The 25,418-nt window shown below is 46.4% G+C and overlaps 3 protein-coding genes across 3 annotated transcripts in view; 2 read left to right on the forward strand and 1 right to left on the reverse strand.

The window, feature by feature from the left end:
* LOC144479985 (rho guanine nucleotide exchange factor 12-like) overlaps nt 1-2,214 on the forward strand; it is a 74,337-nt gene extending 72,123 nt beyond the window's left edge. Inside the window, exon 31 of the mRNA XM_078199126.1 lies at nt 398-2,214. Within this exon, the coding sequence (XP_078055252.1) occupies nt 398-408 (11 nt within the window). The 3' untranslated portion in view covers nt 409-2,214. The remainder of the gene's footprint in view (nt 1-397) is intronic.
* LOC144479991 (myelin protein zero-like protein 2) overlaps nt 1-25,418 on the forward strand; it is a 279,492-nt gene that overhangs the window by 223,517 nt on the left and 30,557 nt on the right. The gene's annotated exons all lie outside the window — the stretch shown is intronic.
* tecta (tectorin alpha) overlaps nt 5,950-25,418 on the reverse strand; it is a 127,325-nt gene continuing 107,856 nt past the window's right edge. Inside the window, exons 23-25 of the mRNA XM_078199162.1 lie at nt 17,111-17,201; nt 7,057-7,176; nt 5,950-6,345 (exon numbers count right to left, since the gene is read on the reverse strand). Of these exons, the coding sequence (XP_078055288.1) occupies nt 6,245-6,345; nt 7,057-7,176; nt 17,111-17,201 (312 nt within the window). The 3' untranslated portion in view covers nt 5,950-6,244. The remainder of the gene's footprint in view (nt 6,346-7,056; nt 7,177-17,110; nt 17,202-25,418) is intronic.

Consider the following 25,418-nt stretch of genomic DNA (forward strand, 5'->3'; position numbering starts at 1 on the left):
GAGTTGATAAACTTCAGACATAAATTTGTTTCTGATGGTGAAGAGTTTGAAAACTAGACTGAGATTTTCATGCAAAATGTAACAGGATAGTGGAATAAATTGCACGGATGATGTTAAAGTGGGAAGATTGAAAGGTTCGCAGGATGGGTTGAGGGATTTGTGAGCAGAGTGGGTGGAGAGGAGGTGAGGTTCAACTCCAGCTGTAACAAGGTGCTCTGTTGACTGTTAGAAGCCGAGATGTTTTCGGTTTTTAGTTTCTCAGGAACGCAGCAACCTGGGTAGTGGACAGGAAAGTAGAGTTATGTTGAGGATCAGATATGATCTTATTGAATAGTGGAACACGTTCGCGGGCGATGTATAGTCTACTCCTGCTTTATTTCTTATGTTCTCTCCACAGGAGACAGTTAATGTGGTCTGTTTGGATGCAGAATCAAGCCAGACTCCGTTTTGGAACATGGATTCTTGGACCTGATCCCTCAAAGCTCAGCTAACTCTATACTTTGGAGACATTTGTGGAACCAAATGTTGATTCTGTAAATGCCACTGAGTTCTGTGTCATTTTTGGGATAGTCCTACCGGTAACCGATGAGTCCTGGTTACCGATGATCCCTGCAGGTGACCACTGCACCAGTGCATTCTGGAGCGGTCGATATAATCACCCTCCCTTGTGTACACGTACATCTCTCCTGATCTCACTCACCACATCTCCAAAAACCAAATGTACAGAAATTCGGCAGAAAATCAGCTTCGAGTTTGAAGAAATTGAGATGTATTTATTTCTGTCCACTTGCAATGATAAATGCAATCTTTTTGTCATAATTTTTATTTTCATAGTCTGTATTGAGCTGATTTGCAGACTAAAGATAGAGATCTGGTCAATGTATGGAATTCATGCACAGGTTCCAACACTGGGGCAGTGGAATGGGGGTGTAAGAGAGAGATACTGCACAGTTAGTGTGTGTGTGAGAGAGAGTTACTACACTGTGTGAGAGAGAGGGGGTTTTGACACAGCCGGCATGTGAGAGGGCGCGCGTTATTGCACAGTTTTGTAGCTGCAGCTTAGCTCCCGGAAGCTCGGATAGGTTCAGACCCGGGGGTGGGGGGAATTTGCTGCTCTTAACCTGACCAGACCTCGGGACCAAAGCTGTTCATTTTTGGCAAAACTTTCACGTAGCAAAAGCAACAGATAAAAAAAAACAGGTTATTATTTTAGCCTGTCTGACAAATGGTGAACTTTCCAACCTGTTCTTGCCCTAAGCATGCAGTTTGTTTGCAGAATTATTTCACTAACTGGCAAACACATTTACCTGTTATATCATCTGTTTTTTTTTCAATCGCTTATTTCTCACTGACAAGGAAGTGTTGGAACAACAAATTATTTGGTTATTAAAGTTAAAGCTGGTTTCTGAAACAAGTTGTTGGGTTTGGTGAAATGCTGAGCCCAGGAGGTGTACAGAATTCCTGGTATGTTTGTGGAATTGGATGTTTTGCATTTGAAGCCTCCCCCTCCCCAGAGCAGTTAGGAGACAGTAAGTGGATCCTCCTCCCCATTCCTGTAACACTAAGAAGCTATAATCAAAGTTCCCACAGAACTGCATTTTCTAATAATTTCTGTCCCAGTAATTGATTTCAGATGTGGCTCTGAAGAGTGATTTCAATGTGTTCATGGCCATTAGCCCGTAACTCAGCTGGAAATCGCCATTGTGTAGTTCTTGACATCTTGTACTGATTATAAAGTGAGCACAGTAGCTGTTAACAAGAGCCAGACATCCTAATGCTGGAATTTGGTGCAGACACTGATTGAAACAGTCACTTCCAGCTCTCAAACTGTCATTTACATGTGTGAGACATTGGGTTTACATATAATGCTGATTTGGGTTGACCGCACGTTCTAACTCTGCAGATTGCCCCTGACATCTACAGATCCGATGTACCCCCTTTGCTGCCCTGTACATCACCCTTCACAATAAACTAACCTTGCTGCCTCCCTTAACCTATAGTTTTATTTGTCTCAAGTTTAGAACTTTGACATATTTCATTTGGTTTTATCCAACTTTGTAAATTAGCATCTCATGTAAGATTTAGCAAAGACATTATGTTACTTGAAAAAAAATATAATTCTGTTTCGGGATCTGGGTTTTAAAGAAAGTTTCATTATAATTATAATGTTTCAATATAATTAAAAAGCTTGTGGCGGAAAGATTTCTTCTGTTCCTTTTCACTGTGTGGTTTATGCTTCTGAATCCAACAATCTGCTCCTCAAGACTGGGCTAGTCAGTGCCAGCTTCCCCGGGGCGCCCAGGCTGTCTGGGTGGTGTCTCCCCGGGGCGCCCAGGCTGTCTGGGTGGTGTCTCCCCGGGGCGCCCAGGCTGTCTGGGTGGTGTCTCCCCGGGGCGCCCAGGCTGTCTAGGTGGTGTCTCCCCGGGGCGCCCAGGCTGTCTGGGTGGTGTCTCCCCGGGGCGCCCAGGCTGTCTGGGTGGTGTCTCCCCGGGGCGCCCAGGCTGTCTGGGTGGTGTCTCCCCGGGGCGCCCAGGCTGTCTGGGTGGTGTCTCCCCGGGCGCCCAGGCTGTCTGGGTGGTGTCTCCCCGGGGCGCCCAGGCTGTCTGGGTGGTGTCTCCCCGGGGCGCCCAGGCTGTCTGGGTGGTGTCTCCCCGGGGCGCCCAGGCTGTCTGGGTGGTGTCTCCCCGGGGCGCCCAGGCTGTCTGGGTGGTGTCTCCCCGGGGCGCCCAGGCTGTCTGGGTGGTGTCTCCCCGGGGCGCCCAGGCTGTCTGGGTGGTGTCTCCCCGGGGCGCCCAGGCTGTCTGGGTGGTGTCTCCCCGGGGCGCCCAGGCTGTCTGGGTGGTGTCTCCCCGGGGCGCCCAGGCTGTCTGGGTGGTGTCTCCCCGGGGCGCCCAGGCTGTCTGGGTGGTGTCTCCCCGGGGCGCCCAGGCTGTCTGGGTGGTGTCTCCCCGGGGCGCCCAGGCTGTCTGGGTGGTGTCTCCCCGGGGCGCCCAGGCTGTCTGGGTGGTGTCTCCCCGGGGCGCCCAGGCTGTCTGGGTGGTGTCTCCCCGGGGCGCCCAGGCTGTCTGGGTGGTGTCTCCCCGGGGCGCCCAGGCTGTCTGGGTGGTGTCTCCCCGGGGCGCCCAGGCTGTCTGGGTGGTGTCTCCCCGGGGCGCCCAGGCTGTCTGGGTGGTGTCTCCCCGGGGCGCCCAGGCTGTCTGGGTGGTGTCTCCCCGGGGCGCCCAGGCTGTCTGGGTGGCGTCTCCCCGGGGCGCCCAGGCTGTCTGGGTGGCGTCTCCCCGGGGCGCCCAGGCTGTCTGGGTGGCGTCTCCCCGGGGCGCTCAGGCTGTCTGGGTGGTGTCTCCCCGCGCGCTGTCAATATTACAACATCCTCACTCTGGCTGTGATTGGCGGTTTGCCCTCAATCCAGGAGTTGGAAGGTGTGCTTGCTGCCGAATGTGGGTTGAATCCGTGTAATTGTAACATAAATCCTTAGTGAACTGGAGTAATGTTATTGCATTCGCTGGTATTGGATTTTGCCACGGATTGTTTTGCATTTCCAAAAATATTAAGATTGGAAAATGTTGTGTCTTTGTTTAAAAAGGGCTGCAGGGAAAAGCCTGGGAATTACAGGCCGGTGAGCCTCACATCTGTGGTGGGTAAATTGTTGGAAGGTAGTTTGAGAGACAGGATCTACAGGCATTTAGAGAGGCAAGGACTGATTAGGGACAGTCAGCATGGCTTTGTGAGTGGAAAATCATTTGAATTTTTTTGAAGGGGTAACCAAGAAGGTCAGTAAGGGTAGTGCAGTTGATGTTGTCTACATGGGTTTTAGCTCGGCCTTTGACAGATTACCGCATGGTAGGTTGTTGCATAAGGTTAAATCTCACGGGATCCAGGGTGAGATAGTCAAATGGATACAAAATTGGTTTGATGACAGAGCCAGAGGGTGGTTGTAGAGGGTTGTTTTTCAAACTGGAGGCCTGTGACCATCGGTGAGCCTCAGGGATCGGTGCTGGGCCCACTGTTATTTGTCATTTATATAAATGATTTGGATGAGAATTTAGGAGGCATGGTTAGTAAGTTTGCAGATGACACCAAGATTGGTGGCATAGTGGACAGTGAAGAAGGTTATCTCGGTTTGCAAAGGGATTTTGATCAATTAGGCCAGTGGGCTGGCGAATGGCAGATGGAGTTTAATTTAGATAAATGCGAGGTGATGCATTTTGGTAGATTGAACCAGGGCAGGACTTACTCAGTTAATGGTAGGGCACTGGGGAGAGTTATAGAACAAAGAGATCTCGGGGTACATGTTCATAGCTCCTTGAAAGTGGAGTCACAGGTGGACAGAATGGTGAAGAAGGCATTCGGCATGCTTAGTTTCATCGGTCAGAACATTGAATCCAAAAGTTGGGATGTCTTGTTGCAGTTGTACAAGACATTGGTAAGGCCACACTTGGAATACTGTGTACAGTTCTGGTCACCCTATTATAGAAAGGATATTATTAAACTAGAAAGAGTGCAGAAGAGATTTACTAGGATGCTACCGGGACTTGATAGTTTGAGTTATAATGAGAGGCTGGATCGACTGGGATTTTTTCCTCTGGAGCGTAGGAGGCTGAGGGGTGATCTTATAGAGGTCTATAAAATAATGAGGGGCATAGATTGGCTCGATAGTTAATATCTTTTCCCAAAGGTAGGGGAGTCTAAAACTAGAGGGTATAGGTTTAAAGTGAGAGATACAAAAGTGTCCAGAGGGGCAATTGTTTCACACAGAAGGTGGTGAGTGTCTGGAACAAGTTGCCAGAGGTAATAGTAGAGGCGGGTACAATTTTATCTTTTAAAAATCGTTTCAACAGTTACATGGGTACAATGGGTATAGAGGGATATGGGCCAAATGCGGGCAATTGAGATTGGCTGAGAGGTTTAAAAAAAAGGACGGCATGGACAAGTTGGGCCAAAGGGCCTGTTTCCATGCTGTAAACCTCTATGACTCGTGCAGTGCTGTCGCACCTGACGGGCGGTGACTGAGTGGATGTGGAAAGGATATTTCCTCTTGTCGCAGAATCTAGAATAAAGAGTTGTTCATTAAGACAGAGGTGAGGAGAATTTTTTTCTCCGAGAGCTGAGAGTCTCGAACACTTCATCAAAAAGCAGTGAAAAAAGAGTTTTTGAATATTGAGTTCTTGGGGACGGCACAGTGGTTAGCACTGCCACAGCGCCAGGGACCCAGGTTCAACTCCAGCCTTGGGTCACTGTCTGTGTGGAGTCCACACGTTCTCCCTGGGTTTCCTCCCACAGCCCAAAGATCTGCTGGTTAGGTCGATTGGCCATGCAAAATTGTCCCTTAGTGTCAGGGGCATTAGCAGGGTAAATATATGAGGTTACGGGAATACAGCCTGGGTGGGATTGCGGTCGGTGCAGACTCAATGGACCAAATGGCGGCCTCCTGTACTGTAGGATTTTATGATTCTATGAACATTTTTAAAGCAGAGCTAAATAAAATCTTGACTAACAACAGAATTAAAGGTTATCAAGGGGTAGGTGGGAATGTGGGGTTGAGGTTACAATCAGATCAGCCAAGACCTTACTGAATGGCAGAGCGGGCTGTATGGCCGATCCCTCATAATTCGTATGTTTGGATGGGATTCACACTGCAGTGCCCACAATTCTTTGATAACATGTTCACTTCTGCTCTGAGGTTTATTCATCATAAACCTTTAAAAAATCTCCAATTTAAGAGAATGTTTGAACAAACAATCCCATTCCATCCCGTGTGCCATCTTCAGTGAGTCCACTGCACTCAGTCACTCAGTCAGCTGCTCCCTAAAACAATCAAACCTAACTCCGAAATGCTTATCCTTATCCTCATTCCCACCTGCCCACTCTGCTCTTGTTTGTAAAGGTGTGAAGTGCCTGGAATTTGGACTAAGCTTTTTAATGTGAAGGTTAATGAACAGGCCTCAATTTGAATGACAAATTCTTTATTTTCAAGTTCCTACACACAGCAAAAGGCTGAAATCCTAAAACGCAGAACAGTTCAGTTGGGTACCTCATGATAAAAGACCAAGTTCTCACTCAGAAAAATCCATATCAAATCCTAACACAACTGGACTTCACTACAGAAATAATACTTAATTCTTAAATAAAACAAAATAAAGTTAACGCCACATAAATTCCCCAACAGTACAAAAATGCATTCCTCAATTCTGGTAACTGCCAGCACACTCCTGCTCCTATAGTGACTCTTACATCTTCACTCTTGTTACAGTTTCGGGTTTTGTGCATTTGTCATCAACCAACCAACGATTTGAGTTATCACCAAAAGCGTGGGTAGAATGGATGGTTCGCTGCAAGCACTTAAAGCTGTGGAGAGAGAGAGAGAGTGGAAATAATTAACTTCAGATAGCATAAAGAGAGGAACACACTAGGATTCAGCGAAGGTTTACCAGGCTGATTCTGGGGATGGCAGGACTGATGTATGAGGAGAGATTGACTAGGTTAGGATTGTTTTCACTGGAGTTCAGACGAATGAGAGGAGATCTCATAGTGACTTATAAAATTCTAACAGGACTAGACAGAATAGATACAGGGAGGATATTCCCGATGGTGGGGGTGTCCAGAACCAGGGGTCACAGTCTGAGGATTCAGGATCGACCATTTAGGACGGAGGTGAGGAGACATTTCTTCACCCAAAGAATGGTGAGCCTGTGGAATTCATTACCACAGGAAGTAGTTGATGCCAAAACATTGAATGTATTCAAGAGGGGCTGGATATAGCACTTGGGGTGAATGGGATCAAAGGTTATGGGGAAAAAGCAGGATTAGGCTCTTGAGTTGGATGATCAGCCATGATCGTAATGAGTTGCAGAACAGGCTCGAAGGGCCAAATGGCCTCCTCCTATCTTCTATGTTTCTATGAAACTTGCCTTGTACAATCTTCTGGGTCACTGGTCACCAGACAGCCTATCATAGACCTCCAGCCACTCAGCACTGGTTCCAGTGGATGCTGTGTGAGACCAGCAGCAGTGTTGTGACCGAAGCTAAAACAAGAATCCTGATGATTTTGCAGCTTACCTCGGCAGTGTTTTCCGTCCCAGTGCAGGAATCCAGTGATGCAGCTGCAGACTGCATGTTCCAGCTGACTCGTGCAGATCTGTTCACAGCCACCATTATCCTCCTCACACCAATCAGCAGCTGCATAACAGTTAGGAAACAACACTGACGATCATCTCCAGTTCCACAACGCTATTAGATATCTCTGTAATCTCCTCCAGTTCCAATCATAGAATCACACAGTGCAGAAGAGGCCCTTCAGCCCATCGAGACTGCATTGACAAGGGTGAAACACCTGAACTCCCACCTAACCCCACTTACCAGCACTTGGCCCATATCCCTGAATGTTATGATGTGCCAAGTGCTCATCCACATACTTTTTAAAGGATATGAGGCATCCCGCCTCCACCACCCTCCCAGGTAGCGCATTCCAGACCATCACCATCCTCTGGATAAAAAAGGTTTTCCTCACATCGCCCCGAAACCTCCTGCCCCTCACCTTGAACCTGTGTCCCCTCATGACTGACCCTTCAACTAAGGGGAACAGCTGCTCCTTATCCACTCTGTCCATGTCTCTCATAATCTTGTACACCTCGATCAGGTCGCTCCTCAGTCTTCTCTGCTCCAGAGAAAACAACCCAAGCCTCTCCAACCTCTCTCCATAACCTAAATGTTCCATCCCAGGCAGCATCCTGGTGAATCTCCTCTGCACCCCCTCCAGTGCAATCACATCCTTCCTATAATGTGGTGACCAGAACTGCACACAGTGCTCCAGCTGTGGCCTCACCAAAGTTCTATACAACTCCAACATGACTTCTGCGTTTATAATTTATGCTTTGATTGATAAAGGCAAGTGTCCCATGTGCCTTTTACATCACCCTACTAACATGCCCTTCCATCTTCAGAGGTAGAATCATAGAGATTTACAGCACGGAAACAGGCCCTTTGGCTCAACTTGTCCATGCCAACCAAGTTTCCTAAACTGAACGAGTCCCATTTGCCTGCGTTTGGCCCATATCCCTCTAAACCTTTCCTATCCAAAATTAATGGTAGAGGAGAGGGTGCAAGTGAATGAAGGCGGTAATTTAGATAAGGGAGTAGAGGGAGAGGGTGTTCGTGACTCATCAAAGCGGGTCCAGATAAAAGCTGGAATAAGGACACTTTGCCTGAATGCACGAAGCATTCGGAACAAGGTGAATGAGTTGATGGTGCAAATCAGCACAAGTGGGTACGATCTAGTGGCCATTACAGAAACGTGGCTGAAAGGTGACCAGGACTGGGAGATGAATATCCAGGGGTATCAGGCGTTTAGGAAGAATAGACAAGAAGGAAAAGGTGGTGGGGTCGCGCTATTAATAAGAGATAATATCAGGGTAGTACTGAGGGATGACATAGGCTCTGAGGAACAAAACGTGGAATCATTATGGGTAGAGATGAGGAATAGTAGAGGGAGAAAGACACTAGTAGGTGTGGTATATAGGCCCCCAAATAATAATGTTGAGGTAGGGAGGGCTATAAACAAGCAGATAAGGGATGCGTGTAAAAACGGAACGGCAATAATCATGGGGGACTTCAACATGCACATTGACTGGCAGACTCAAGTCGGTAAGGGTGGAATGGAGGAAGAGTTCTTAGAATGCTGTCGGGATAGTTTCCTTGAACAGCATGTTACGGAACCGACGAGGGAACGAGCTATTTTGGATCTGGTATTGTGTAACGAGGTAGGTAGAATTAAGGATCTTATTGTGAAGGACCCTCTTGGGTCTAGTGACCACAATATGGTCGAATTTCTGATTCAGATGGAAGAGGAGAAAGTTTGGTCTCAAACCAGTGTCCTCTGTTTGAACAGAGGGAAATATGATAGGATGAGGGATGAATTGGCTAAGGTAGACTGGGAGAGCAGGCTGGCAGGTAGGATAGCTGAGGAACAGTGGAGGATTTTTAAGGAGATCCTTTTCAGTTCTCAGCAAAAATATATTCCAGCAAAAAACAAGGATTGTAAGAAAAGGGAGAACCGGCCGTGGATAACGAAGGAAATAAAGGAGAGTATTAAAATAAAAACAGCTGCGTACAGAGTGGCCAAAAATAGTGGAGAAACAAGTGATTGGGAAAAATTTAAGAAACAACAAAGAGAGACTAAGAAAGCGATAAAGGAAGGATAGACTATGAAGCTAGGCTAGCAATTAATATAAAAAATGATAGTAAAAGTTTTTATAAATATATAAAAAGGAATAGAGTGGCTAGAGTGAATGTTGGACCCTTGGAGGACGAGAGGGGGGAGTTAATAGTGGGAAATGAGGATATGGCTGAGTCTTGAAATAAGTTTTTTGTGTCGGTCTTCACGGTGGAGGACACAAATAGTTTGCCAAATATTAACGATAGAGGGTTGGCAGCAGGAGAAATACTTAATACAATTAATGTTACCAGAGAGGCAGTGCTGGGTAGACTAATGGGACTGAAGGTGGACAAGTCCCCGGGTCCGGATGGAATGCATCCCAGGGTATTGAAAGAAATGTCAGAGGTAATAGTGGATGCGTTAGTGATTATTTATCAAAACTCGTTGCATTCTGGGGTAGTGCCGGTTGATTGGAAAACGGCTAATGTTACGCCGCTGTTTAAAAAAGGAAGGAGACAAAAGGCGGGTAACTATAGGCCGGTCAGCTTAACGTCTGTAGTAGGGAAAATGCTGGAATCCATTATTAAAGAGGAGATAGCAGGGCATCTGGATAGAAATGGTTCGATCAATCAGACGCAGCATGGATTCATGAGGGGAAAGTCGTGCTTGACGAACATGTTGGATTTTTATGAAGATGTGACTAGGGCAGTTGATGAAGGAGAACCGGTGGATGCGGTGTTTTTGGATTTCCAAAAGGCGTTTGATAAGGTGCCCCATAAAAGGCTGCTGAAGAAGATTAGGGCACACGGAGTTGGGGGTAGTGTGTTAAAGTGGATTGGGGACTGGCTATCCGACAGGAAGCAAAGAGTCGGAATAAATGGGTGTTTTTCCGGTTGGAGGAAGGTAACTAGTGGCGTGCCGCAGGGATCGGTACTCGGGCCGCAACTATTTACCATTTATATAGATGATCTGGAGGAGGGGACGGAGTGTAGGGTAACGAAGTTTGCAGACGACACAAAGATAAGTGGAAAAGTGAATCGTGTGGAGGACGGAGAAGATCTGCAGAGAGATTTGGACAGGCTGAGTGAGTGGGCGAGGATATGGCAAATGGAGTATAACGTTGAGAAATGCGAGGTTATACACTTTGGAGGAAATAATAACAAATGGGATTACTATCTCAATGGAAACAAATTAAAACATGCTACCGTGCAAAGGGACCTGGGGGTCCTTGTGCATGAGACGCAAAAGCCCAGTCTGCAGGTACAACAGGTGATCAAGAAGGCAAATGGGATGTTGGCCTATATTGCGAGGGGGATAGAATATAAAAGCAGGGATGTCTTGATGCACCTGTACAGGGCATTAGTGAGGCCGCAGCTGGAATACTGTGTGCAGTATTGGTCCCCTTATATGAGGAAGGATATATTGGCATTGGAGGGAGTGCAGAGAAGGTTCACCAGGTTGATACCGGAGATGAGGGGTTTGGATTATGAGGAGAGGCTGAGGAGATTGGGTTTGTACTCGTTGGAGTTTAGAAGGATGAGGGGGGATCTTATGGAGACTTATAAGATAATGCGGGGGCTGGATAGGGTGGAGGCGGAGAGATTCTTTCCACTTAGTAAGGAAGTTAAAACTAGAGGACACAGCCTCAAAATAAAGGGGGGTCGGTTTAAGACAGAGTTGAGGAGGAACGTCTTCTCCCAGAGGGTGGTGAATCTCTGGAATTCTCTGCCCACTGAGGTGGTGGAGGCTACCTCGCTGAATATGTTTAAAGCGCGGATGGATGGATTCCTGAGCGGTAAGGGAATTAAGGGTTATGGGGATCAGGCGGGTAAGTGGTACTGATCCACGTCAGATCAGCCATGATCTTATTGAATGGCGGGGCAGGCTCGAGGGGCTAGATGGCCTACTCCTGCTCCTATTTCTTATGTTCTTATCTATGTGCCTGTCCAAATGTCTTTTAAATGTTGTTATTGTACCCGCCTCTTCCACCTCCTCTGGCAGCTCATTCCGTACACGCACCACCCTCTGTGTGAAAAAGTTGCCCCTCAGATCCCTTTTAAATCTTTCCCCTCTCATCTTAGACCTATGCCCTCTAGTTTTGGACTCTGCTACCCTGGGGAAAAGACCTTGGCTATTCACCTTATCTATGCCCCTCATGATTTTATAAACCTCTATAAGGTCACCCCTCATCCTCCTACGCTCCTGGGAAAAAAGTCCCAGCCTATCCAGCCTCTCCCTATAATTCAAATCTTCCAGTCCCAGTAACATCCATAGCTTGGCTAAAGGACTGTTCCAGGGTGGAGGGCTTCATATTCCTGGATCACTGGGAAGTTTTCAAGAGAGGAGGGCACATGTACAAGGAGGACGGGTCACAACTAAATTGGAAGGGCATGAATATCCTGGCTGGGAGTTTTGCTAGTGCAGTTCGGGTGGGTTTAAACTAATATGGCAGGGGGGTGGGGATCAAAAAATTATGTCTACAAGTGTAGAGGCTGGGGACGAGCTTGGGGCCAGGACAAGGCTGGCAAAGAAGAAGAGCACTCTGGGGGAGGATGACCTCACTGGGCCTGGAGGTCTGGAGTGCATCTACTTCAATGCAAGGAGCGTAGCAGGTAAGACAGACGAACTTAGGGCCTTAATGCTTACGAGGAATTTGGATGTGGTTGTGGTGACAGAGACTTGGTTGAAAGAGGGACAGGACTGGCAACTGAATATTCCGGGGTACAAGTGTTTTAGGCGAGACAGAGGAGGGGCCAAAAGAGGTGGGGGAGTAGCAGTATTAGTTAGAGAGCATATTACAGCGGTGCAGAGGGAGGACAATTCCGAGGGGTCGTTTAACGAGTCACTGTGGGTGGAGCTCAGAAACAGGAAGGGCGCAGTCACTATGTTGGGGGTATACTACAGGCCCCCCAACAGCCCAAGTGAAGTGGAAGAACGGATATGTCAGGAGATACTGGATAGGTGCAGGAAAAATAGGGTTGTTGTAGTGGGAGACTTCAATTTCGCTGGTGGAGACTGGAAATCGCGTAGGGCTGGGAGTCTGAATGGGGAGGAATTTGTAAAATGCGTACAGGAAGGTTCTTTGGAACAATATGTAGATAGCCTGACTAGAGAGGGGGCTATACTGGACCTATCCTACTGGACTGGGGAATGAGCCCGGTCAGGTCTTCAAAGTTTCGGTAGGGGAACATGTGGCAAATAGTGACCACAATTCTGTTAGCTTTAGGATAGTGATGGAAAAGGATGAGTGGTGTCCCAAGGGTAAGGTGTTGGATTGGGGCAAGGCTAATTTTAGTGGGATTAGGCAGAAATTGGCAGCTGTTGATTGGGAGAGGCTGTTTGAGGGTAAATCCACATCTGGCATGTGGGAGTCTTTTAAGGAACAGTTGTTAGGGCTACAGGACAGGCATGTGCCTGTAAAAAAGGGTAGGATTCGAGAACCGTGGATAACCAGGGAAATTGAGGGATTGGTCAAAAAGAAAAGAGAGGCGTACGTTAGGTCCAGGCAGCTAAAAACGGAGGGAGCTCTGGAGGAATACAAAGAAAGTAGGAAAGAACTCAAACGAGGAATTAGAAGGACAAAAAGGAATCACGAAATGTCCTTGGCAGACAGGATTAAGGAGAATTGTCAGGGGAAAAATCGGACCTCTCAGGGACAAAAGTGGGGAATTACGCTTAGAGCCCAAAGAAGTAGGGGAGATCCTAAATGAATACTTTGCGTTGGTATTCACAAAGGAGAGGGATGTGTTGACTGGGAGTGTCTCGGAGAGGAGTGTTGACCCGTTAGAGAAAATCTCCATTACAAGGGGGGAAGTGTTAGGTTTTTTAGGGAATATAAAGACTGACAAATCCCCAGGGCCTGATGGAATCTATCCAAGGCTGCTCAGGGAGACGAGAGATGAAATCGCTGGGCCTCTGACGCAAATCTTTGTCTCGTCACTGGACACAGGTGAGGTCCCAGAGGATTGGAGGATAGCTAATGTGGTCCCATTATTTAAGAAGGGTAGGAAGGATAACCAGGGAAATTATAGGCCGGTGAGCTTGATGTCCGTGGTGGGGAAGTTGTTGGAGAGGATTCTTAGAGATAGGATGTATGCGCATTTAGAAAGGGATAAACTTATTAACAATAGTCAGCATGGTTTTGTGAGAGGGAGGTCATGCCTCACTAACCTGGTGGAGTTTTTTGAAGAAGTGACTAGAATGGTTGACGAGGGAAGGGCCGTGGATGTTGTCTATATGAACTTTAGTAAAGCGTTTGACAAAGTCCCTCATGGTAGGTTGGTGCAAAAGGTTGGATCTCATGGGTTAAAGGGGGAGGTGGCTAGATGGGTGGAGAACTGGCTTGGTCACAGAAGACAGAGGGTGGTAGTGGAAGGGTCTTTTTCCGGCTGGAGGCCTGTGACTAGTGGTGTTCCGCAGGGCTCTGTATTGGGACCTCTGCTGTTTGTGATTTATATAAACGATCTGGAAGAAGGTGTAACTGGGGTGATCAGTAAGTGTGCGGATGACACGAAAATGGCTGGACTTGCAGATAGTGAGGAACATTGTCAGAGGCTACAGAAGGATATAGATAGGCTGGAAATTTGGGCAAAGAAATGGCAGATGGAGTTCAATCCAGATAAATGCGAAGTGATGCATTTTGGTAGAACTAACGTAGGGGGGAGCTATACGATAAATGGCAGAACCATAAAGGGTGTAGATGCGCTGAGGGACCTGGGTGTGCAAGTCCACAGATCCTTGAAGGTGACGTCACAGGTGGAGAAGGTAGTGAATAAGGCATATGGCATGCTTGCCTTTATAGGACGGGGCATAGAGTATAAAAGTTGGGGTCTGATGTTGCAGATGTATAGAACGTTGGTTCGGCCGCATTTGGAATACTGTGCCCAGTTTTGGTCGCCACACTACCAGAGGGACGTGGAGGCTTTAGAGAGAGTACAGAGGAGGTTTACCAGGATGTTGCCTGGTATGGAAAGGCTTAGTTATGAGGAAAGATTGGGTAAACTGGGGTTGTTCTCACTGGAAAGACGGAGGATGAGGAGAGATCTAATAGAGGTGTATAAAATTATGAAAGGCATAGATAGGGTGAACGGTGGGAAGCTTTTCCCCAGGTCGGTGGTGACGTTCACGAGGGGTCATAGGTTCAAGGTGAAGGGGGGGAGGTTTAACACGGATATCAGAAGGACGTATTTTACGCAGAGGGTGGTGGGGGCCTGGAATGCGCTGCCGGGCAAGGTGGTGGAGACGGACACACTGGGAATGTTTAAGACTTATCTAGATAGCCACATGAACGGAGTGGGAATGGAGGGATACAAAAGAATGGTCTAGTTTGGACCAGGGAGCGGCGCGGGCTTGGAGGGCCGAAGGGCCTGTTCCTGTGCTGTATTGTTCTTTGTTCTTTGTTTGTTCTTTGACTCAGAGGTTTACAGCATGGAAACAGGCCCTTTGGCCCAACTTGTCCATGCCGCCCTTTTTGATTAAACCCCTAAGCTAGTCGCAATTACCCGCATTTGGCCCATATCCCTCTATACCCATCTTATCCATGTAATTATCTAAATGCTTTTTAAAAGACAAAATTGTACCCGCCTCTACTACTACCTCTGGCAGCTTGTTCCAGACACTCACCACCCTCTGTGTGAAAAAATTGCCCCTCTGGACACTTTTGTATCTCTCCCCTCTCACCTTAAACCTATGCCCTCTCGTTTTAGACTCCCCTATCTTTGGGAAAAGATATTGACTATCAAGCTGATCTATGCCCCTCATTATTTTATAGACCTCTATAAGATCACCTTGTAAATCTTTTTGCACCCTCTCCAGTTTAATAACATCCTTCCGACAGCAGGGCGACCAGAATTGTACACATGGACAAACATGCCAAGATCCTTCAGTTCCACAGAACTTCCTAGTGTCATGCCATTCATTGAATACTTCCTTGTCAAATTACTAATTCCCAAGTGTATTACCTCACACCTTTCAGGGTTAAATTCCATCTATCACTTATCTGCCCATTCTATCTTCTTGTAGCCCAAGACACTTAGCCTCACTGTTAACCACCCGGCCAATCTTTGTATCATCCACAAACTTACTAATCCTAACTCCGACATTGTCATCTATGTCATTTATATAAATGATGACTAATTAGGGGAGCCAACACTGATCCCTGTGGTACGCTACTGGACACTGGTATCCGGTCATGAAAGCAGCCTTCTGACATCACCCTCTGTCTCCTACAACTGAGCCAATTTTGAATCCACTTTATCAAATTACCCTGTATCCCATGTGAATTTACCTTCTTTACAAGTCTCCCATGTGGGACCTTGTCAAAGGCTTTGCTGAAATCCGTATAAACTACATCGACTGTACTACCCTCAGCTACACACCTGTCACCTCCTCAAAAAATTCAATCAAATTTGTTAGGCATGACCTCCCTCTGACGAAGCCATGTTGAATATCCCTGATCAAGTTTTGCCTCTCCTAATGGAGATAGATGTTCTCCTTCAGAAGTTTCTCCAATAGTTTCCCTACCACTGACGTGAGACTCACTGGTCTGTAGTTTCCCTGGCTTATCTCTACAACCCTTCTTAAATAGCAGAACCATGTTAGCAGTTCTCAACTCTATTCGATATTTCTGTAATCTCCAGTTCTATTAGCTAGCTGTGCTGTGTTCCTGTCTCAGTCCTTGATTTTATCATTCCACTCTTTACAGCTGTCCGGACCCGAAGCTCCAGAATTCCCCCTCTATACCTCTCTCTTTCTTCATTTAAGACACTCCTTGGCCAAGCTTTTAGACACGTCTGTTCAAATACGACTGTGCTAAATTTTGTTTGATCACAGTCCGGATTAACTTTAGTAAAAGTACTACGTGAATTCAACTCGTATGCTAATGAGTGTGTGCACTTTCCTCAATCCATCTCCTTTCATTGACCAATCAACACATGAACATAGTTTAAGTTTATTTATTAGTGTCACAAGTTGGCTTACATTAGCACTGCAATGAAGCTACTGTGAAATTCCCCTAGTTGCCACACTCCAGCGCCTGTTCAGGTACAGTGAGGGAGAATTTAGCACGGCCAATGCACTTAACCAGCACATCATTCGGACTGTGGGAGGAAACCAGAGCACCCGGAGGAAACCCACGCAGACACGGGGTGAATGTGCAAACTCTGCACAGACAGTGACCCAAGCTGGGAATCGAATCCGTGTCCTGGAGCTGTGAGACAGCAGTGTTAACCGCTGTGCTGTCCAAACGTGAGGCATCTTTGGGCACACAAAGCTCACCTTTATACCAGCCTCTGTCTAAACATTAGATTAACTACATAAGCTCAACAGCTCCAACTACTTAGCAGTGTTCAATATGTGTCTCTGTCTCTGCCTATGCCTTAGCAACATGGGACTTAGACACAGGAGCTGTCCATTCAGCCCTTCAAACCTGTCCCGCCATTCAATAAGATCGTGGCTGATCTGATCATAGGTTCAAACTCACTTTCCTGTCTGCCGCCAATAACCTTTTGACTCCTTTAACTATCAAATATCTATCGAACTCAGCCTTGAATAAATTCAATCTCCCAGCCATCACTGCTTTCTGGGAAGAGAATTACATAGACTAATGGCCCTCAGAGATAGAGTCTCCTCATTTCTTGTCCTCTGGGTCTAGACTGTCCCATGAAAGGCAACATCTCCCAGCATCCACCCTGTTGAGCCCCTCATGATCTTACATTTTTCAATAAGTTCACCTCATTCTTCTAAACTCCAATGGGTAAATCTTTCTTTAAAGAAGCCCTTCATCCCAGGAACCTTCTCTACCAACTAATACTTCCTTTCTCTGTCTCAGTTCTCTCTGTTTATTATTTCTCGTTTTGTTTTATTCAAGGACATGACACATCGTTGTAATGACAGGAACTTATTACAGAAATTGTAAATGGTCCAAAGTGTATAACATGAGATAACAACAGTGAATCTCACCTCTTCTCCTGATGGGTCCAACAGAGAGAATCTGTTCTTTTAAGAGTGGCCAGTTGTCATCGGAAAGTCTCCTGCTGTTAGTAGGACATGTCTACAGGGACCAACACAGAAAGATTTGGTTAATGTGTCCATCAGAAACCTCCAGAGAGGTGTTGGTGTAACTCTGTCTTCTCTCATATTATAGGTTTCTTCAACTTGCTGCCCTTCCCACCTGATTGGAAATATGCCCCTTCAGGATTTGGCTTTGGGGATTCCCACACCAGTTACATTTTACAAACTCCAATCAAAGCTACCAGCGTGCCCAGGATTTTCAGAGAGTTGGAATGACGAGGAGCTCTTTAAGAATGGCACAATTCCCAACCCCACTCCGGACTGTCCAATTTTTGGGAGTGCCTTTACAGGGTGTAGGCTGGTTCCTGTCAAAATCCTGCATCCAGCACTCACAATTGGCTGCTCCATTGCTGAGATGGATATGTCCAACTCTTCGACAGTTTTCATGGTTCATAGTTCCTTGTGAAAGATAGTCTTCATTATGGGGCTTTTCAGAAGGAAGTCCTTATGCCTATTGGTTCTCGATGGTGAATCAATTAACTTTATCGTGACAGTACGATATGTTTACAAACAAACATTCAGAACTTTCTACGATGTTGAAAAGTTATTTCATGACAAGCGAATAAAAGTGTCAATTATCCAGAACCTTTAAAGTATCAATAACACAAACCCTTTTTAGGAGCCAGATCAGAAACTCCAAGGTGTATTATGAAGTTAGCCTAACTCCAACTGTATTTGATTTTGGCAGTAATAGGATGTTTTGTTGCAGGTGTGATTCTGTTGACCCATTAGGTAGTTTTTATTAAAACAAACTTTATTTAACAATACAGTTAAAATATCACAAAGAATTAGCATAACTTTTCCCAATTGAAGTACTTAAACATGATGAGGTATAATTCTTAACAGCTATAGTTCTAATTAAAGCAATATTCCCATAGACATAAATCCTTCTTTAGAATCAATTAACACAAAAGCAGATATGCTCACGTGGATGCTAGATGTCCAGCCTTTTAACTCCTCTGGACAGAGATCTAGACTGTCTTCAGACTCCCATACAGTAGTCTCTAGAGAAAGATCTAACTTCAAACAGCAGATGGACTTCAACCCGGATAAGTGTGTGGTGATCCATTTTGGCAGATCCAATGGGATGAAGCAGCAGTATAATATGAAGGGTACCATTCTTAGCAGTGTAGAGGATCAGAAGGACCTTGGGGTCCGGGTCCATAGGACTCTTAAATCGGCCTCGCAGGTGGAGGATGCGGTCAAGAAGGCGTACGGCGTACTGGCCTTCATTAATCGAGGGATTGAGTTTAGGAGTCGGGAGATAATGCTGCAGCTTTATAGGACCCTGGTTAGACCCCACTTGGAGTACTGCGCGCAGTTCTGGTCACCTCATTACAGGAAAGATGTTGAAGCCATTGAAAGGGTGCAGAGGAGATTTACAAGGATGTTGCCTGGATTGGGGGGCATGCCTTATGAGGATAGGTTGAGGGAGCTTGGTCTCTTCTCCCTGGAGAGACGAAGGATGAGAGGTGACCTGATAGAGGTTTACAAGATGTTGAGAGGTCTGGATAGGGTAGACTCTCAGAGGCTATTTCCAAGGGCTGAAATGGTTGCTACGAGAGGACACAGGTTTAAGGTGCTGGGGGGTAGGTACAGAGGAGATGTCAGGGGTAAGTTTTTCACTCAGAGGGTGGTGGGTGAGTGGAATCGGCAGACGTCGGTGGTGGTGGAGGCAAACTCGTTGGGGTCTTTTAAGAGACTTCTGGATGAGTACATGGGATTTAATGGGATTGAGGGCTATAGATAGGCCTAGAGGTGGGGATGTGATCGGCGCAACTTGTGGGCCGAAGGGCCTGTTTGTGCTGTGGCTTTCTATGTTCTATGTTCTAACTTCAGAAAAAGAGACCTATTTTCTGGTTGGTCCCAGTCTCCAATCTCCAGAGAGACACAGAGCTATTTCTTCTCTCTACAGCTCCCAAGCAGCAACTGAGCTTGTTTTCTCTGAGCTGAGCACCCACCTAGTCACATGACTTTCCTGTCAATCAACCTAATCAAGCCCTACTCTGAAAAACCCCGGGGTGAAACACTGAAATAACAACAGCATTAGCCCAGATTAAAACAAACATTTTGATAATTAAGATCAATTATGCTACTGCAGTAACAACAGTATTGGCTGCCGGTTACAGACAAAGTGGCACCGGTTAATACAACTGACGACGAAAACAAATCCTACACAAGAAACATGACACAAATACGTTTCTTAAAGACACAGTATCATCACAACTCAACATTAACACAAACATACAAATGAGGAGCAGGAGTAGGCCACTCGGCCCCTCTATCTGCTCTGCTATTCAAGACATTATAGTTAAGAAAGCCCACCAATGCCTCACTTTCTCAGAGACTAAGGAAATTTGGCATGTCAGCTATGACTCTCACCAACTTTTACAGATGCACCATAGAAACCATTCTTTCGATTGTATCACAGCTTGGAATGACTCCTGCTCTGCCCAAGACCACAAGAACTTATAAAGAACATGGAACATTACAGCGCAGTACAGGCCCTTCGGCCCTCGATGTTGCGCCGACCAGTGAAACCAATCTAAAGCCCATCTAACCTACACTATTCCAATATCATCCATATGTTTATCCAATGACCATTTAAATGCCCTTAATGTTGGCGAGTCCACTACTGTTGCAGGTAGGGCATTCCACGCCCTTACTACTCTGAGTAAAGAACCTACCTCTGACATCTGTCCTCTTTCTATCACCCCTCAATTTAAAGCTATGTCCCCTCGTGCTAGCCATCACCATCCGAGGAAAAAGGCTCTCACTGTCCACCATATCTAATCCTCTGATCATCTTATATGCCTCTATTAAGTCACCTCTTAACCTTCTTCTCTCTAATGAAAACAGCCTCAAGTCCCTCAGCCTTTCCTCATTTGACCTTCCCACCATACCAGGCAACATCCTGGTAAATCTCCTCTGCACCCTTCCAATGCTTCCACATCCTTCCTACAATGCGGTGACCTGAACTGTACGCAATACTCCAAGTGCGGCCGCACCAGAGTTTTGTACAGTTGCAACATGACCTCATGGCTCCGAAACTCAATTCCTCTACCAATAAAAGCTAACACACCGTATGCCTTCTTAACAACCCTATCAGCCTGGGTGCCAACTTTCAGGGATCTATGCACATGGACACCCAGATCCCTCTGTTCATCCACACTACCAAGTATCTTACCATTAGCCCAGTACTCTGTATTCCTGTTATTCCTTCCAAAGTGAATCACCTCACACTTTTCCGCATTAAACTCCATTTGCCACCTCTCAGCCCAGCTCTGCAGCTTATCTATGTCTCTCTGTAACCTGCAACATCCTTCCGCACTGTCCACAACTCCACGATGAATATTTCCCATCAACCACCACCCTCTGTCTTCTTACAGCTGGCCAATTTCTGATCCAAACCGCTAAATCATCCTCAATCCCATGCCTCCGTATCTTCTGCAATAGCTTACCATGGGGAACCTTATCAAATGCTTTACTGAAATCCATATACACCACATCAACTGCTTTACCCTCATCCACCTCTTTGGTCACCTTCTCAAAGAACTCAATAAGGTTTGTGAGGCACGACCTACCCTTCACAAAACCGTGCTGACTATCCCTAATCAAATTATTCCTTTCTAGATGATTATAAATCCTATCTCTTATAATCCTTTCCAAAACTTTGCCCACAACAGAAGTAAGGCTCACTGGTCGATAATTACCATAGTTGTCTCTACTCCCCTTCTTGAACAAGGGGACAACATTTGCTATCCTCCAGTCTTCTGGCACTATTCCTGTAGACAATGACATAAAGATCAAAGCCAAAGGCTCTGCAATCTCCTCCCTAGCCTCCCAGAGAATCCTAGGATAAATCCCATCCGGCCCAGGGGACTTATCTATTTTCACACTTTTCAGAATTGCTAACACCTCCTCTGTTTGAACAGAGGGAAGTACGATAGGATGAGGGCTGAATTGGCTAAGGTGGACTGGGAGAGCAGACTGATTGGTAGGACAGCTGAGGAACAGTGGAGGATTTTTAAGGAGATCCTTTTCAGTACTCAGCAACAATATATTCCGGTGATAAAGAAGGACTGTAAGAAAAGGGATAACCAGCCGTGGATAACAAAGGAAATTAAGGAGAGTATTAAATTAAAGACCGATGCGTACAGAGTGGCCAAAAATAGTGGAGAATCGGAAGATTGGGAAAACTTTAAGAAACAACAAAGAATGACTAAGAAAGCGATGAAGAAAGGAAAGATAGGTTATGAAGCTAGGCTAGCTCTAAATATAAAAAATGATAGAATCATAGAATCATAGAAACCCTACAGTGCAGAAGGAGGCCATTCGGCCCATCGAGTCTGCACCGACCACAATCCCACCCAGGCCCTACCCCCACATATTTATCCGCTAATCCCTCTAACTACGCATCTCAGGGACAATTTTAACCTGGCCAATCAACCTAACCCGCACATCTTTGGACTGTGGGAGGAAACCGGAGCACCCGGAGGAAACCCACGCAGACACGAGGAGAATGTGCAAACTCCACACAGACAGTGACCCGAGCCGGGAATCGAACCCGGGACCCTGGAGCTGTGAAGCAGCAGTGCTAACCACTGTGCTACCGTGCCGCCCAAGTAAAAGCTTTTACAAATATATAAAAAGGAATAGAGTGGCAAGAGTGAATGTTGGACCCTTGGAGGACGAGAGGAGGGATTTAATAGTGGGAAATGAGGAAATGGCTGAGACTTTAAATAGGTTTTTTGTGTCGGTCTTCACAGTGGAAGACACAAATAGTTTACCGAATATTAACGATAGAGGGTTGGTAGGAGGAGAGGTACTCAATACAATTAATGTTACCAGGGAGGCAGTGCTTGGTAGACTAATGGGACTGAAGGTGGACAAGTCCCCGGGCCCGGATGGAATGCATCCCAGGGTACTGAAAGAAATGTCAGAGGTAATAGCGGATGCGTTAGTGGTTATTTATCAAAATTCGTTGGATTCTGGGGGAGTGCCGGCGGATTGGAAAACGGCTAATGTTACGCCGCTGTTTAAAAAAGGAAATAGACAAAAGGCGGGTAACTACAGGCCGGTTAGCTTAACATCTGTAGTTGGGAAAATGCTGGAATCCATCATTAAAGAAGAAATAGCAGGCCATCTGGATAAGAATGGTTCGATTAAGCAGACGCAGCATGGATTCATGAGGGGAAAGTCGTGCTTGACGAACTTGTTGGATTTTTATGAAGATGTGACTAGTGCGGTTGACGGAGGGGAACCGGTGGATGCGGTGTTTTTGGATTTCCAAAAGGCGTTTGATAAGGTGCCTCACAAAAGGTTGCTGAAGAAGATTGGGTCACACGGAGTTGGGGGTAGGGTGTTAGCGTGGATTGGGGATTGGCTATCCGACAGGAAGCAGAGAGTCGGAATAAATGGGTGCTTTTCTGGTTGGCAGATGGTAACTAGTGGCGTGCCGCAGGGATCGGTACTGGGGCCTCAACTATTTACCATTTATATCGACGATCTGGAGGAGGGGACTGAGTCTAGGGTAACAAAGTTTGCAGACGACACAAAGATAAGTGGAAAAGTGAATCGTGTGGAGGGCGTAGAAGGTCTGCAGAGAGATTTGGACAGGCTGAGTGAGTGGGCGAGGATCTGGCAGATGGAGTATAACGTTAACAAATGCGAGGTTATTCACTTTGGAGGAAATAATAGCAAATTGGATTATTATCTAAATGGAAAGAAATTACAACATGCTACTGTGCAGAGGGACCTGGAGGTCCTTGTGCATGAGACGCAAAAACCCAGTCTGCAGGTGCAACAGGTGATCAAGAAGGCAAATAGGATGTTGGCCTGTATCGCAAGGGGGATAGAATATAAAAGCAGAGATGTCTTGCTGCATCTGTACAGGGCATTGGTGAGGCCGCAGCTGGAATACTGTGTGCAGTATTGGTCCCCTTATTTGCGGAAGGATATATTGGCCTTGGAGGGAGTGCAGAGAAGGTTCACCAGGTTGATACCAGAGATGAGGGGTGTTGATTATGAGGAGAGACTGAGCAGATTGGGTTTGTATTCGTTGGAATTTAGAAGGCTGAGGGGGGATCTTATAGAGACCCATAAGATAATGAAGGGGCTGGATAGGGTAGAGGTGGAGAGATTCTTTCCACTTAGAAAGGAAACTAGAACTAGAGGGCACAGCCTCAAAATAAAGGGGGGTCAGTTTAGGACAGAGTTGAGGAGGAACTTCTTCTCTCAGAGGGTGGTGAATCTCTGGAATTCTCTGCCCACTGAAGTGGTGGAGGCTACCTCGTTGAATATGTTTAAATCACGGATAGATGGATTCCTGATCGGTAAGGGAATTGGGAGTTATGGGGATCAGGCGGGTAAGTGGAACTGATCCACTTCAGATCAGCCATGATCTTATTGAATGGCAGGGCAGGCTCGAGGGGCTAGATGGCCTACTCCTGCTCCTATTTCTTATGTTCTTATGTTCTTATGAAACTCAATCCTGTCTAGTCCAACAGCCTGCATCTCAGTACTCCCCTCAACAACACTGTCCCTCTCCTGTGTGAATGCTGACGAAAAATATTCATTTAGCGCCTCTCCTATCTCTTCAGACTCCACGCACAACTTCCCACCCCTGTCCTTGACTGGCCCTAATCTTACCCTAGTCATTCTTTTATTCCTGACATACCTATAGAAAGCTTGAGGGTTTTCCTTGATCCTACCTGCCAAAGACTTCTCATGTCCCCTCCTGGCTCTTCTTAACTCTCTCTTTAGGTCCTTCCTGGCTAACTTGTAACTCTCAAGCGCCCTAACTGAGCCTTCACGTCTCATCTTTACATAAGTCTCCTTCTTCCTCTTCACAAGAGATTCAACTTCTTTAGTAAACCACGGTTCCCTCGCTCGACCACTTCCTCCCTGCCTGACAGGTACATACTTATCAAGGACACGCAGTAGCTGTTAGCAACATAGAACATTACAGCACAGAAACAGGCTTTTTGGCCCTTCTTGCCTGTGCAGAACCATTTTTGTGCCGAGTCCCACTGACCTGCACCCTGACCATATCCCTCCACACCCCTCTCATCCATGTACCTGTCCAAGTTTTTCTTAAATGTTAAAAGTGAGCCCGCATTCACCAGCTCATCTGGCAGCTCATTCCAAACTCCCACCACTCTCTGTGTGAAGAAGCCCCCCCTAATATTCCCTTTAAACTTTTCCTCCCTCACCCTTAACCCATGTGGGTGGAAGTTCGGAGTGGGAAGGGGTCGATCACTTTGCTGGGAGTTTTCTATAGGCCGCCCAATAGTAACAGGGAGGTGGAGGAGCAGATAGGGAAACAGATCCTGGAGAGATGCAGTAACAGCAGAGTTGTTGTGATGGGAGACTTTAATTTCCCAAACATAGATTGGAATATCCCTAGGGTAAGGGGATTGGATGGGGAGGAGTTCGTTAGGTGTGTTCAGGAGGGTTTTCTGACACAGCATGTGGACAAGCCTACAAGAGGAGAGGCTGTACTTGATCTGATACTGACCAATGAACCTGGACAGGTGTCAGATCTCTCAGTGGGAGAGCATTGGAAAAAGAGAGGATCAGGCAAGCTACGAAAGCGTTTATATGGAGTAAGGGGAAATATGAAGACATAAGGCAGCAAATTAGAGGAGTAAATTGGAAGGAGGTATTCTCGGGGAAATGTACTGAAGAGAGGTGGCAGTTTTTCAAGGAATGTCTGTCTCGAGTTCTACAGGACAACGTTCTGAGCAGACAGGGAGGAGTTGGACAGTTAAAGGAACCGTGGTGCACGAAAGCTGTGCGGGACCCAGTCGAGAAGAAAAGGAAAGCGTACAAAAGGTTCAGAGAGCTTGGTGAAGATAGGGATCTAGATGAGTATACGGCTTGTAGGAAGGGACTAAAGAAGGAAATTAGGAGAGCCAGAAGGGGTCACGAGAAGGCCTTGGCAGGTAGGATTAAGGAAAACCCTAAGGCGTTCTATAAATATGTGAAGAGTAAAAGGATGAGACGTGAAGAAATAGGGCCTACAAAAGGTGAAGGCGGGAAAATCTGTACGGAACCAGTAGAAATGGCAGAGGTGCTTAATGAGTATTTTGCCTCGGTTTTCACAGAGGAAAAGGACCTGGGTGGATGTACTGCGGACTTGCGGTGGACTGAAAAGATTGAGTATGTGGACTTTAACAAAGAGGTTGTGCTGGAA

The sequence above is a fragment of the Mustelus asterias genome, chromosome 27, assembly GCF_964213995.1.
Source record: "Mustelus asterias chromosome 27, sMusAst1.hap1.1, whole genome shotgun sequence".
NCBI classification, from domain to species: Eukaryota; Metazoa; Chordata; class Chondrichthyes; order Carcharhiniformes; family Triakidae; genus Mustelus; species Mustelus asterias.